At 41.4% G+C, this 15,890-nt stretch overlaps 1 protein-coding gene across 5 annotated transcripts in view; it reads right to left on the minus strand.

Annotated features, from left to right (window-relative positions):
* Positions 1-15,890, minus strand: part of pard3ba (par-3 family cell polarity regulator beta a) — a 131,528-nt gene that overhangs the window by 49,158 nt on the left and 66,480 nt on the right. For all 5 annotated transcript variants that reach the window (XM_020592177.1, XM_020592181.1, XM_020592179.1 and 2 more), the window contains 2 exons: positions 9,415-9,630; positions 8,032-8,239 (listed from right to left, as the gene is read on the minus strand). In XM_020592177.1, the coding sequence (XP_020447833.1) occupies positions 8,032-8,239; positions 9,415-9,630 (424 nt within the window). The remainder of the gene's footprint in view (positions 1-8,031; positions 8,240-9,414; positions 9,631-15,890) is intronic.

Raw genomic sequence — 15,890 nt, forward strand, 5'->3', positions numbered from 1 at the left:
AGAAAAGGAGGGAAAGAAAGAGCAAACGGGGGACGACAGGGTGAGCTGCTAAAGCGTGGCGCCATCCAAAGGCCGCCTGGTGAAATATGGGTTTCCCCCTTAACTGTATGCATTTTGATTTGTGGAATATTTTAGCAATTCCACATAAAACCCGTCACGCCCAGCAATTTATCTCATCTTTTCTCTTCCCCTCTCGCCTCTGTCGGGGAAGCCATTAATATTTAACGAGACTGCTGGGCTACATGCTTCATTCTTACACCCATTGTGGAAGGTGGTGTATATGTTGCCTCTGTATATATGGACAATAAATACAGTAAAATACAGTAAAAGAGTTAAAGTGCCCATGGCATGCTCATTTTGCTTGTTTCCAGCCAGTTAATGTTTAATCTTGGGTACCCTTTAGATTAGCTTGGCACCCATCATAACTCCAAATAGTTTGTAATTGTTTCAGAATCATAAAGCCAGAAAGCCTCTTCCTTAAAACGAGAGGATAGTTCATGAACGTGAACAGTTCCTGTTGTTGTGTTGTAAGTGGACAGCAGAACGAACTGCAAGAGCATTAATTCATTTGAATTTCTCCTCCATAGATAGGTAAACACCGGTATATGTACCGATGAAAAGAGATGTGTAACACTCTAAAAGGGGGTAATTGAGAAACCCTATATTTTAACTGGCATAATGCAGACATAGTAACTTCACCAGCCTTACAACAATTCTCTCTAATGTTACAGAAACAACGCCTTAACAGACATGGAAAGTATTTTTTTTAAACTTACAGTTAAGTCCCATAGAGTAGTGGAAACATCACTCCCTTTCAAGTAGCTCCAAGGTCAGTAAATCCAACCGGTGGTTGCTGCATCCTTCCCCACACGACCAAATACAATTTTAAGGTAGTAAAATTAATTCCGACAGGTAGCGTAGCTACAATAATAACATCATGGATCATTTGATCCCTCATTAACCAACAACACAGTCAAAACAAACAGGTACTGTGCTCCTGGCATTGATGAGCTGATCAGTAACCGCTCCACAGGCCGGATGCTTGTAGGTTAGACCCGGTCAGGTAGAAGAGTCCCTGTGCAAGAACATTTCCAGACATTCAGTAACCTCAGGCCCTGTATTTTTCTCCACATCCTCTGGTCACAGTGCAGGAGCAAGAAGGAAAATAGATCCACCAAACTTGGTGCAGTTGAAAAATTCTGCTTGTACAATGGCACTGATGGATGTCTTTTTTTTTTTTTTTTTTTTAACATAAGCAGTATTGAAAATATACGTAACAAGCAAGGCAATACAGCATTTTGCCAATATGGATGTCAGGCAAACTCACAAACACGCAACGGCCTGGACTTTATGCCCATACAAGGAGATCATTAAACTATCGCATAATACTTTACTTTGTTAGAAAAAAAGTCTTGCGAGCGAGAGCTTGCGGGACTTGTATAAACCAAACTGCTTCTGCATAGAAATACTAGAGCTTAAATACACCTCATTTTTTTAGTTTTAGGTAATGTCTAAGATGATAATTTACCATTATAACATAGTAGATAAGTCAAAGAACAAGGAATAGCATGTCAGGGGCCCTTTAAAAAGAGAGCAACTGGTGACTCCACTCTGTTCTATACATCAATGCTTTTAACTGCTGTAAACAGTCTCTGCACTGAAAACAATACACCCAGGGAAGACATGTGAGGCAGTAGTTACTATATATGAATGAAATTTAATTAATGTCTGATATCTTACGATCTTCCAAAATAAAAAGTTCTGATGTGAGTAAAAAATGTTTTGATACCCTGATCTACATAGTGTTAGCATATTTACTGATTAAAACTACCTGTGATGTCTTGTGATGCTTTTTTCAAAATTCTTAGCCTTTTCCCAGCTGAAGGTCAGGTTACCATGGCTCCAGATGAGAGCCAGTCTGGGAAAGGTTAGGGTCTTGGCTCCTACAGGCCTCCACGCATCCTCAGACAAGAAATGCTTAACCTTCTCTGTCTGGAAAGCAGAGGTTACACTCTGTGTGTGTTTTAGTGGGAGACATGTCAGGAGGGCAAAGAGAAGCCAGAGACGTCCAGAGAAAGTACATGTGCGTGTCATTAGCAGACGTAAATGACCGAGGAAGTCCATCCATCACTCATGACATGATGATGACTAGAAAGGACATAACCACCATTGGAGGTGCAATCGCTTCCTGGCGCCCTGTACTTTAAGTTTATGTGTGTGCATAAGTACAGAAGATCAAATGCTAATTGGCAGTGACTGTTTCCTGTGGCCGCATGAATACCACTAATTGGCCGGTGAGTGATGAGCAGTTGGCTGATGAGCTGTCTAGCTGATACGAATGTGTCTGCACTTCAAACTGTCCATCCCTCAGGGTCAATTCAAATGTCATAACTCGATAGGAACTGATGGATCGTAAAACCAATCAACACAAATGGAAGTCTCAGCTCACTGTCTCATTTGATAATTACCTTATGAGCAATAATTCAGTGTACAAATATAGGTATCATGTTCCTCAGTTGGATGAGTCACAGACATTACCAGTGGAAATAAAAATGAAGAGGTCCCTTCCTAAGTAGATCATTCCATGTGCAGCTACAGAGTCATTAGCTTACATGACAGAGGACAGTAAGCAAAACATTAAGCAAAATAAAAACTGATAATATGGCTGACTAAAGACCAGAGCGTATAATTAAAAGAGTATAGACTTCGTAGCCCCCAAACTTCAAGGGAAACTCTAGAAGGAGGAGGTAAGCAAATTGTTTAGAAGCCTATGAATAAAGTAATTAAATCTTCAACTGCTCCAGTGGAGCTTCTTCACGGTCAAACTACAGAGGTGTGAGTCCCCACCTTACCCCTCTCCTCCCTGTTGAACACCAGAGCTGTGAATAAGAGAGTGCTCTGAGCTGCAGAAGAGGAGGTATCACCAGGGCATAAAAGACAAGAAACAAAAAAGCCTTTCATGTGAGCACAAAAGGAGGACTTTCAAGGAAAAGGAAGGAGCGATGTAGAGAGTGACAGCAACAGAAACAGAGCAGGTGGGAGGGGTGAGATGGAAGGCGGAGGCTTGTTGTGACTGCCCCTTTATCAGCTGATATATATGCATGAGGATTTCCTCATCGTGTTCTGCCATCCCTCAGATATTTGACTGACAGCTCACATCAACACCAATAAACCCACACATCATTTCAGGACAGCTGCCCATCGTGCTGAATTGAGGGTAGAAGTGGAGCAAAAAAGTTAATTTGTTTTTCTGGTGGCTGCCGGTGGTGATAGCGTCCATGTCTGTTCGCTTCCATGGCAAGGCTGTAAATTAGAACTGTGCCTCAATGAAAGCTGCTGCTGCTGTGTGAAAGCTCATTTTCAACAATGGCAAAAAATACTTGGCAGCTTTTTATATTTAGGGCACTGGGAGTCTTGCGGGGAGCAAATTGTGCAAACATTTAAATTATGAAAAGGAAAAAGAAAGAACTGTCAATTTGAGACTATTCTTTCCATGTGAAGGGTGATTAGCTGCTTGCTGGTAACAATATTCCAATATTATGGTACATTTTGGAGGTGAAGGCTGCCTTAGAAATCGTACTGTAATGGCAGGTGAACTTGAGAACCACAATGGCTTCAAAAATAAAAAGTGAGCAAATGTACAAACATCTGCAGAAACCTATGCACAATGTATATTCAATGTATATCTTCACACAAACGCACACAGATATACCCACTTTGAGGTTTCTCTAATTGCTGATTTAACCCTCTGTGGGATTTGCATGATTGCTGTCTCCATTTCAATCATTCCAACCAGTTTTACATGTACAAGTGAATGACTATGGTCTGAAAGGCTGTACAGTTCTTGGGAATGTATTTAAGGCAGTCAGATTAGTCAGACAGCAGTGTGCTCAGAAAAGTGTTGCTAAGAAAGTGATTTGTGGTTTCACATACATTATTTATGAAAAGATAAAGAGATGAATAGAGAGGAAGTGAGAGAGAGAGCGATAACACTTATCCACAAGAGACAGGTTTGTCCTGTGTGCAAAATGTATGGCCTTATGCATATTTTACAAAAGAGAAGACTAACACTATTAAATACTCTGCACTCCATATCAGCGCCACTAACAGCCCTTAAATGCCAGATGAGATGATGGATCAAAGAAATCCACCTGCAGTGCATTAACCATCGTTGGGATTAGGTAATGCACCTTATTTTACTTTACCCCCATCACAGCTTAGAGTCACTGCTAAGACACCCACACAAACATGTCAGAGGGATTCTGGTATGCCTCCCAACACTGCTGACAACCAGAGTCTGTTCAGATAGTTGCCTACATCTATCCTTCCTTCCTTTCCTTTGCTTGTCTTATTCCTGTTCTTATGTGTGAAGCTACAACACTTTTAAGATTTTCCCATGTTCAACGAAAGAGAATTTAATGCCATAGTGATAGGTTTTACTTGTCTACTTTGTTTAGAATAAATACAACAGTAAGTGGCTAGTTAGGGTGTCACAAGCAGCCATTTCCATCATGGACACTTTACAAGATGTAATCAAAGGAATAACATGCCTTGTTCTTGTTAAATAGGCAAGGGATCTCTGGGACTTCACAGAGTCCATACTAGCACACTTAATTGTGGAACATCATCAATGTGTGAATTCAAGCAGGACTCAAAACTCATTTTGTCTAATGTAGCCTGGTTCAATCAGACAGTTCATTCAAGGACAGAGAGATGATCTGGGAAATAACCATTCAAGTATGGAAGGTTGAATAAAGAGATTAAAAAAAAGTAAAAAAAATTAAAAAAAGACAGCAGGACTTTAAAATAAAGTAAAAAGGGCATGTAAGAAATAAAAAGCAGTGGAGAGGGGGGCTTATTATGAAACGGCAGAAGGACGGGAGCAAGGGCTCAAGGAAAGGGAATGAGGGGGTAGAGTGCACAATAACAGCACTAATCCATCTGAAGTCATCTTGCAGTGGGCCCCTCCAGTTTGACAACAAGGCTTTGGTTCTGTAGAGTACAGCCCACCAGTGACTACCTTTTATACCTTTCAACCCTGCACATCCTGCTGCTCTGCGATAGGATAAGAGCGGAACGGACTGCGCTAACTGGCTTGCTTCCCTGTCGGATTTCTTCAGGGTTGCAAAACAGAGAAGTGGGGGAGAGGATATATTATGTTGTATGTGGATTTGTAAACAGTGGATCAAAAGGTTGGCTTTCACATCCCTTAAATTGGTGGAGGGGCGTTGGTGTGCTGTCACAGTGTGCTGACAGTGACAGCTAAACAACGATCCTGACTGACTGAGTGACTGATGGGACACGGAACAGACGGGATGTGTCAGTGCCCAGCAGGGCTGGTAGGGCAGTTGAGCAATGACACACCCAGTGACAGATGGCAATACAGAATAAACAACATAAAGACACACACAGTTTCAGCTGCACGCCAAGTGTCACTTGGGAGCGGCACTCACTTAATGACACAATCAGAGGATGAGTCACAAGCTATATCCTTCAAGCCCTGACCTCCCGATTAAGTCATGTTGGATCAGACCATAATGTGTCTAATCCTCCCACAAAAACAAGATGAAGTATGAGCTCAAGCATGAGCTGCACACACAAGAATTAACGCCACGATCAACTTCACAAGGCTGAGAAACTTATAAATATCACTTTGTGGGGTAGAGTAGGAGAAACTTCAGCCTTAACTTTTGGACGAAATAATATTTTGGCAGAAGTTTTATTACATTCAAAAAGTGTAGTGCAAATATCCTTGTTTGATGAAGACATCTGAAACCCCTGACCAAGTTAACCTCTTTGTTCTACAAGAAAATGTGGCTGGGAAAAAACAGCTTAGCAGCCCAAGTTTCAGTGTTAGTCTTTCTGTGGACTGTCAGTGACGCAGCCCCTGAGGCTACGTTCCAGGCAAAGACTTCACCACTGTCTGCTGAATGCAGACAAGACAGGCAGTCAGCCTCTACAGGGGAAGGTCTGAAGGGCTCTGCCATTTGTCTTGGCTTATTTAGCAATCAGGGAGACAAGATGTGAACAGGGCTTTCAGAGCACAGTGATGAAAACGGGGAGAAGCTACATCTGTGGCGGGCTCATTCCAGAGAAACGTTTTAACACTTCTGGCAGATATAGCTCAAAATTCCATTTTCATGTCTGCATTTCATCTAGAATTTTGACTATACAGTGTCCTGATTAAACCAATTAAAGAACTTTGTAAGGACAACCGGTAAGTATAACAGCTTTAATGTCAAACTAAACAGGATGAGTGTCAGGACCTCTGGCCTGTTATTATCGCATAAACCAGTTTCTTGAAGACCATATAGGTGTAATCATATGTAACAATTAATCTCCACATTTCATTAAAATCATACCAGTAAAGACAAGAGCTATAAAATAATGCTCTTCATATAAAGAAGATCACATTTAGATTTACCAAGAAAAAAAAAAGTCACAACAGGTCACTTCATACCCAGCTGTTTGCAACGTTGCCGCCAAATCAGCTTGTTCTAGTGCAGCTAAGCTAAATATTTATGGCTGCTGAAAGGACAGGGCCGGCTTCCAATGTTTGTTGTGCACACACTTTCACAGCGGAGGTACATTGAGGTCATATGCTTATAATTTGCCCTTTTCCTAATGCTGCCATTGGAGTAAAATAACATTTGAGAGCTGCAATTAGATTGAACAGCGCAATACTCCAGATAATTAAGTCATATTTCAAGTTCAATAACGATCAAGCTGGCCAGATAAACGCCAGGGAAAGAAAGGCTTGTGTGTGGTGCAACAATCTGGAATCTTTTTACAATGCTCACTTCTATTGTTGAGCTAAAAATGCACTTAGTGTCTGTGGACAGATGAGCGGTGGGCTGGTTTTGAGTGGTTCTGCCCAATTCAAAAGGCTGAGTTTGCAAATGAAAAGAATAAGAAGGAACGTCTATGTCAAGGAGAGAAGGAGATAAGACTTGGGAGGTACCTAAAACAGAGGTTTCAAAATCAACTGAGGTTTGCCAGAGTGGGTGCAGTCTTCATCTAATTTAATTTTATTTAGGTAGGAAGTGCCTGTTTTAGGTTATATGGATATCATTACATTATTACTGATGATTTTGTTATTGTACAAACAAATAACCCTTTTTTGTTACAATCAGAGAGCGAAATGGAAAGAGTATAACAAGAAGGAAAAGAGAAACAAAAAGCTCAACATATAGACAGAGAAATAAAAAAACTGAAATGCTACTGTGTGTTTGTGGAGTGTAGATTCAGACATTTCCTTCCAACATTCATATAAACACAGTCTGTCACACAGCCAGCAGTATCAGCTTATACATATTTTCCTGGTTCTGCTGTAGAGAAACAGTAAAAACCTGATGTGTGGAAATGTTTAAGACCCCAGAAGACGATGGTGAGTTCATTTTATTCAAGAAATTAAACACTAGGTTTCTGACATGTTCCTATATGTACAGCACATCTGCTTCTTTGTGTGTGCCCTTCATCCCGCCCTTCCTATCCCTACCCTGCTCTCCACTTCCAGCCTTACCGTGTGAACATCGCTTCCATTACCGCCTTTGACACTGTGGCCGATTGGATTCTTATCTGCCATCTGTAGGCCGACACTTGGCGCGTGCTATCTCTCGTCGCAGCCTAATTGAATCTCAAGTGCTGGAAGTGCAGTGATACACTGACCACACCGTGTCACTGCCAATAGATAAGGATTGCTGTTGGAGGATTGGGCCGCCACAATCATGATAGGGACATGTTGATAAAGAGGTGACAAGCGCTTTGGGTTGGGTACTGTGTTGGTGGAACTTGGCTTGGATTGAAAGATAATTGATACCCTCCATTACCGAGAAGGTTGTGTTCGTACCCAGTAATCCAATATCCCATAATCCTGCTGTGCAGAGGGTAATTTGTTCAAGTCTCATTGGCTGCACTGGTTTAGCTCACATTTTTCTTGTTGAGCAGGTAAGGTTCTGACCAATCAAAAAGAGCCTAAAAGTTTAAGAAAAAAAACAAAAACTTACAACATTACTGACTCCTGATTCCTACCTTAAGAGTCCAAATCCTTTCTTTTTGGTCTTCTTCTCTGGATCCTCCACAGAATCATCTGTGTTTTTCTTCCCTTTTCTCTTCTTCTGTTTCTTCTTCTCTTTGGTTTTCTCCTTCTTCTTCTTTCCACTGTCTGCATCCAGGCCCTGGTAAGAGGAGCCGCTGGCGGGTGTTTCCTGACCAGAGCTTTGCTCTGACACATCGTCATCTGAGGGGGGTAAATGATTCATATGACTAAACATATGGGTGTGAGGGCAGAGGTCGCAGTGGGTGCACAAACATAGCTGGAATATATACATACTCATAAATGCAGAATGCATTACATTTACTATAGCATTTCAATTACTACTGTAGAGATATCTGTTCAGTAAGCTAGTCTTCTATTACATAACCTTTTTCCCAGTGCAGGGGGCTGGCCAGAGGTTTGTACTGCATCTACACCTGGATGTGTTATAGTGGCAGTTATATAAATACATTTTCACCTTCATACTATAGGCAAACCCAAGAAAAAAAACTAGGCCCAAAATATTCTCATTTTTCTGTTTAAGATATAAGAACATAAAAAAGACATTTATCATTTTCATTTTGTGTCAGTTGCTATTAGAGTCTGACATATACTACATCAGTAGATAGATAATGGGGGCGGCTGTGGGTCAGGAGGTAGAGCGGGTCGTTTCCTAACTGGAGGATTAGCAGTTCGATTCCCGGCTTGTCCAGTCAACATGTCGAAGTGTCCTTGAGCAAGACACTGTACCCCCAGTTGCTCCCGGTGATGTCCCTGGTGTGTGAATGCGTGTGTGTTTGGGAGTGTGAATGGGTGAATGGCCAAATAGCGTGAAAGCGCTTTGAGTGTGCTGTAAAGCATAGAAAGGCGCTATACAAATATAAGACCATTTACCATTTACCATAATGTTTCACACTCCTGATTCTTCCAAGCATCATAATGCAACATTCAGCATGAAGTCAAAATAATATGCAGTCATCATGCACACACAACATCCCACATCCCTGGGTTCGGGTCACCAGCTAAAGCATTAAAAATATGCTGCTGTAAGATATAAAGTTGTTCTTCCTAAATTGCTGAGTGGATACAATCATGCAGCATTTCATTAAGGTACTTAGGCTAAGCACTGTCCCCTGGCAGGCCTCTGGCTCTTTTTGAGTGCCAGTGTGTCATAAAGCCTAAGGGATGTGCACTGGCAGTGTAGTGTCTAATTTAAAATGGATACAGTGTCTAGGAAAGAATGTTTTATTATAGCAACAGTGAAAGTTTTGCTGTGCCTCTTTCTTGATGGCTGCAGCAGTTCTACAGTTCATGATTTTACATATCTAATAAAACTGTAACCAAATTTGTGTTAAAATGCTAATAATAAAAAGTCTTACCATCCTCAGAAGGCCCATCATAAGACTTGTCGATAGCGTTACGGAAGCTCTGGTTAACTCCCCGCCCTCGGACCATGTGCGGTCGCGGGTGATGAAAGGGCATCTGGGATTGGATGTGACTCTGCCTGACTTCAGACATGGCCGTCTGGAGGCTCTCCAGGGAGCTGGACTTCCACAGGCCCAGAGTCAGGCCCACCGCTCCGCCCTCTGAAGGCTCTAAGAGACAAAAGAGATGAGAGGGATCAGGTTTTTTGGAATGAAGCTCAAAAATACTGTAGAGCTATGAAGATGAAATATAGAGAGAGTTGAAGGTAAAAAAAAACAGGCTTGAGAAAAATAAGAGGCATAAAAGAGAGGGGAAAATGACAAATGAGATGGAGCGGTATAGGTGAGGAACCACACAATGGAAACTGACAGGCTCATGCATAAGCAAGAATGAGGGGAAATAAATGAACTGCCATCATACTGTTCTCATGTATGGCCTCCAACTTGAGAGAGGAAGAAAGGGGAACATGGAGGAGCAGTTAAATGATGATGGCTAAGGCTGATTCAGCAAAGGAAAGGAGGGCAGAGGAGGGGGCACCAGGAAGAGAGTCAAAGTCTGGGAAGATTTGAGGACATACTGACCTGCGGGAAAAATAGTAAAAATGAGACAAAGGAGAAAAGAAGGTGAATGTCATGCAGAATCAGCTGCTGCTGAAGTAGAACCCACTCAACAGGCTGACCAAGAAGGGGAGGAACAAAACATTCCCACCTTGAAAAGCTACTACTCTACACACCAGCCCATTCCAGCCGTGTAACACAATGAATGGTGACAAGAACTCTTCAAAGAAGTTGAAAACAGATCGTAAGCAGCATTTTTTTTTTCTTTGTGAAACTTTCTTGTAGGGATGACTGTCTCACATTATGGCACTCAGTGCTTAAGACAGTTTTTTGTTATTTCAGAGGCTCCAAAGTGTCAAAGTAGAGCGGGGAAAATGGGAAGTGAAACTGAAATGGTGACAGAGTCGAAGGAGGGGGAAAAGTAAGCAGAGCATTTCTGCCTTTTAAGTCCTAAATTGACTTTCTGAGAGGAAGTAGGATTTATGGGGAATAAAGGGTTATAAATAGAGAGGGGGGAGCGCTGAGGAATAAAACGCTCAATTTGAGAGGCAGGATTTGTGTCACAAATGTAATTACGGCTGTCCAGCTCACAGCCTGATAGAATTAAACTCCTTGCCAGTACTGCTGCACTGTACATCGAGAAACTAAGTTTCTGTGTGGGTCCACATTTGTAAACGTAAGAATTTTGTTCCAAGTAAAAATAAAAATAAATATTTAAGTCATGATACTGCCTGTGTGAGATAGCGGTGTGTGTCCTTGACCAGCTTAGATAAAATAGGAGGAGAAATATGAGCACAATTCACTTTTGCAGGAGTGTGTGTCTGTGTATGCAGGGCTTTGAGTGTGCTCATTCCATGCATGTCAGGCAGTTGAGGCTAGAGGTAAATGAATAATGAAGGTTTAATAGGATGGATGAGCGAGGGAGAGGTGGCTATCATTGCCAGCTCGATCCAACGGAGGGTGAAATCGTCGTTTATCACATACCGCTGCCCGCTGTGCCAGCAGATGCTCTCACGGATCCGTTCGCATCATCTCTGCCTGATTGCCACCGATTCAAGCTGGTGCACATATTTGACAAACAGCCTAACAGTCAAACAGGCCAGAACGACGGGCAATGCCCTTCACAGCTGTAACACTCTCCTGTGCAAGATCCAGCAGTAGTTTTATATTATCAGTTTGGGTTTTGCTACTTTTTAATCTTACCATTATTGAGTTGTGAGGCTGTTTCAAAAGTAAGCAAAACTTTTATTCATTTTAGAGAAAGACAGTGTTAAGAGTCACTGAAAACTTGGATGTGATAAAACTTCCCACTGAATCATAACTGTTTTAGAAATAAAAAATAAAAAAAATTGTATGACACAAAAATGTTAATAAAAATACTCAGGAGATACGTCAACTCCAGAGGTGCATTTTAGTAAGAACCATTCAATTACCAAGCTTTAAAGTCTGTTAAGATAAAGATTACGCTTTGTAGACCTCTCATCATACATTTCTGGGTTCAATTAAAATGTAATCAGACCCTATTCTGTGGTGGGGGTTTTTCCTAATAGCATCAATAAAACCTGAATTTTCTGCAAAGCTCTAACTGATGTGTCTTCCGTAGTAAACACAGCTGATGCCTCGTTCATATGTACAGGTTCAAAGTGGTGGGCTCATAGTTCAAGCAGTTGAGGTGAGTTGAACCGTTCTTAATGCTTCCATCTTAAGTGTTTTATTCTGTGTAATGGGGCTTGAAGCTCATAGGGAATGCGGTGCTTAGAGCTACACAATACCAAAAAAAAAAAAAAAAAAAAAAACTAGAACCTGACATGATTAAAACTAATGACCAGAATCAATATAGCGGTAAAAGAAGAACAACTACTTACTATAAAACTAAATGAACTTATTCCACCTCTGGCAAATGCAGTACATGTCCAAAAAAAATAAAAAATACTGTTTACAATAAAGAACCTGCCAATTACCATTTTAAAATGGTGCCTGCATTCCACACTAAGCCCACACCTCTTTAAAGTATCTACAAACACAGCAACATCCACCCAAAAGCCCACACCTGCCTGCATGCTGCAGATACTTGCAAACAAACAGGATAGCACACATACCTAACCCTCAGACATCTCAGTGTGATGTGTACAATATATGGTGGCATCTGTAGAGGTTCATTGCTGTCATGTCTGTACTGAGCAAAGAGCAGTAAAGTCTTTGCCTGGAAAGTAACCTCAGGGTCCAGCTATGCTGACAGGTCCTGTGAGGGCTAACACCCCTCTGGGATGCCACTTTATATGCCTTAAAGAAGTGTGTGTGACACACCTGCAACCTCAACAAAGACCTAACTCATTCTGTAGTTTTGTCATGGGAATCAAAACATTAACATTATCAATGGAACATATGAAATGAAAAATGTTTAAATTAAAGCTCTGCCATATGTTTAGTACACATTTAATACACCAGTCAGACTTTATGTATTCACACATTCAAAATGTCCTACCACAATGTCCTACCTGTTGATACCATCCAATCACGTGGGTTGTCAATGCCAAACTATTAATCATGATACTGTCAATTTCATATAAATGAGACATTATTGTTCCAGGCACAGCATACAAACAAGCGTAAAAAATAAAGTAAATCAACAGTAAATCAAATATAATTACTATAATACTATTACAAGTCTTTAATGGGGTGTGAATGAGGACCCAAAATGAAGACAAAGGATAGAGTCAGAATTTGAATTTAAGGTGACCTTTAATGCTTTTAAGTGCAGGGAGTGGAAGAAGCTGCCTAGTGGCAGGGGGGGACGGGGGGGGGGGGGGGGGGGGGGGAGTTGCCAAGGAGACACTTTAGCCAACAGTGAAAAAGGGTTTGATGCTTTTGGTCATAGTTCTTTAAATCGGGTACAGAGAAAATGAACACACACACACACACACACACACACAGCGATCACTACAGTGCTCACAGATATGCTTAGAGAAACACACATGTAAGACACAGAGCCATGCACACACTTTTCCATCTAGTATCCAATCTCAGGACCAGCCAATAAAACCTGGAGCTGCTCTGGAGTGCAGTAAAACAGGCCCTGTCCTGCACTCGGCTATAAAAACCCACATGACATATACAAAGACACATACACACTACATACCTGTAAAAGACCGTCTTGTCTCAGCGTCAAATTTCTCAATAAAGGTTATTGAATTTAATCCAACAGAAGCATTTAACATGCTGTTAGAAGTGACAGAACATCCCCCTCCAGTGTTACAGCTTCAGTAAGAGTAAATGATTCCAAAAGGAGCCTGAATTGAAACATACAATCCTATTTTTATCCTATACATTCTCATCTCAAAAAGGTTTACAAATGGATGTAAGCTCTAGACCAACAGCATGAACAAGTCTGTCTCCCCTAACTTCCCTACCTTTCTACTCTGTCTACTGTTTTTTTCTAACACTACTCAACATTTAACAGCAGCAGTGAGCATTTACAGCACTGTGACAGCGAATGGTCATGTCACCCATTGTAACTGTGCGTCTTCTGACACAGAGGAATAAATTTAGTCAGGCTTTGGTTACAATTCATTGTTGTTTTGGTCTTTTCATGACAACTGTTGATAATGAGAAAAATACAAAGTACCACCATCTTGTTCTTGTTATTGGCTGCATAAGTATTTCCATTTGACAAGCTCAGCTTCTAACCTGATCAGTTCAGACAACAGTACAGTCAGTAAAAGTAAATCCAATTCATGTTATGGCCAATCATAACTCCAGTCCAATTAAAGCCCTGTCCAATCATTGAGCATCCCTCCATCGCTATCTGAATGCACTCAGCTATAGAGGCGGAGGATGAAGCTGGATGGAGGCGCTGCTCTGGCAGTAATTGTGTTCACTTGCTTAGATGTATGAGGAAATGGGGACATATGGGCTGAATGCATTTATCCTCCAACTAGATGAATGGCTTTAATAACTGGAGAGGACTTAAAAGGCCATTTCATAATTACTGCTTACCTCGACTGGATTACAGCAGTGTGGTGGGGGTGGCAGGGTATGAATGAGGTTGGAGTGAACTGTGTAGAGTGGGACAGGTACCATTTGTAAACACATGGCAAATAAAAGTGTTTGTGCAGCAAGGGGAAACTGTAGTGTGCATAAATTCAGATGCACACACATCTGCATGATGCTGCATGAGGCTTCACTCCGGTTTAACATTAATGCAGAAATCAGGTAGAAAGCACAAAAATGTTGAACTTGGCACAAAACTGCTTATTTCATGTCACCTCTTCACTAGCACCTATCAAATAAAGGCTAAAATGCTCCAAGCACACTAGATCCATTCAAATCCACTTGGAGTTACGCACGTTACAGTCTGATCCCAGTTTAACATGATTCTAATTCTACATTTAATCTGTTAAAAGTGAAGTTTTCATTTGTTACTTTAAACTTTTCCTTAATTTCTTTATCCATATAAGCAGAATTATAAGAGCAGAAATATAAAAAACACAGATGTTTGGACATCTGTGTGTGAGCATTATGTGCTCCCATCAATCAGTGATCAATCAGTTCAAACAGGTGCAACATGGTGTTCATTCTAAAATCAACAATGACAAACTACTGTAAATAAAACTGACTGAGGGAGGGGGGTGGAGCACAATAAGGAGGGAAGGACGGCAAGAGGTGAGAGTCACACGCTACCCAAACAAAGAGTGTGAAAACAAAGCAGAGGCTTAAGTGCTGGCTGGTTTAAATGTCTCCTTGTGAAGGGAAGAAACTATTGAAACTAACACGTGCACAGGTGGCTGTGCTTTAGGGTTAGCTGGTAGCTAGACAGTACTAAACCTTCAGACCAGAAAACGCACAGATGAAAAGAAACTGAAAACATACAAAGCAAAAATTACATCAAACAAAAACAAAACCACAAGCAAATGTAAATAGAGGTGGATGAGACTGTGATGCAGTGTTGCAGTATAATTCTCAGCACAGCCTCACTGCTTGTATGTGTGTGTATACTATGAGTGTATGTGAGTGCTGGATGAGCTCCCAGGTGTGTTGTAAGAGGGCAGCCTGCTGCCAGGGGAGATGTTAAGGAGAGAAATAGAGGGATGAATGAAGGAATATCTCTCTATTATTCTTTTGGCTGTCTGCAGGGTGTTCTCACACACACACACAAAACACAGGGGATGGAGAAGATGCTGGGCTGGGTCTGACTTTGTAGAGGAAACTGAGACTGGAGCATGTTCACCATAATCACATAAGACTGGAACAGAGGGGGGGGGCTGGCTATAACACAAAGAGAGAATAAAAAAAGAATCAGCATGTTGAGAGAAAGAGAATAGAAGTGATCATAAATAGAGAACTGGATGCAGGAGAGGAATAGGGAGGGAAAAGGAAAGCAGATGAAGGTTTTGGACTAAGAATACTAAAAATGGGGATGAGCCTGGCGACAGAGAGCAGGAGACAGAATAATCGAGAGAGAAGTGACTAGGAAAAAGCGGGAAAGTGGTAGCGAAGATGAAAGTGAAAAGAAAAAACAAAGCTCTACCGGAGATGGACACTCCTAAAACCAGAGAATCAGGAGAGAGAGAGGAGGAGTGGGAGAGTCTGGATAAGTGACAGAGAGAAAGATGGAGTGAGAGGAAAAAGAGAGCGTTAGAGGAGTGAAGTCCCCCCTGCAGCGACTCCAGCCAAAGAGACAAAGGGTTTTAGCCAGATTAAAGAAGCCAGGCAGGCCTCTTAAGACCATCCGCCTAATGAAATATGTCAAAGCCCATAAAGAAACAGTGAGGCCATTTACTAAGGGAGGGCTGGGTGAGGCAAACACGCTGTGTCAGCAAAAATTATTAAAAAAAAAAAAAAAAAAAAAAAAAAAAAAAACAAACCCTCAAAAA

The sequence above is a fragment of the Monopterus albus genome, unplaced genomic scaffold, assembly GCF_001952655.1.
Source record: "Monopterus albus unplaced genomic scaffold, M_albus_1.0 scaffold16.1, whole genome shotgun sequence".
NCBI classification, from domain to species: domain Eukaryota; kingdom Metazoa; phylum Chordata; class Actinopteri; order Synbranchiformes; family Synbranchidae; genus Monopterus; species Monopterus albus.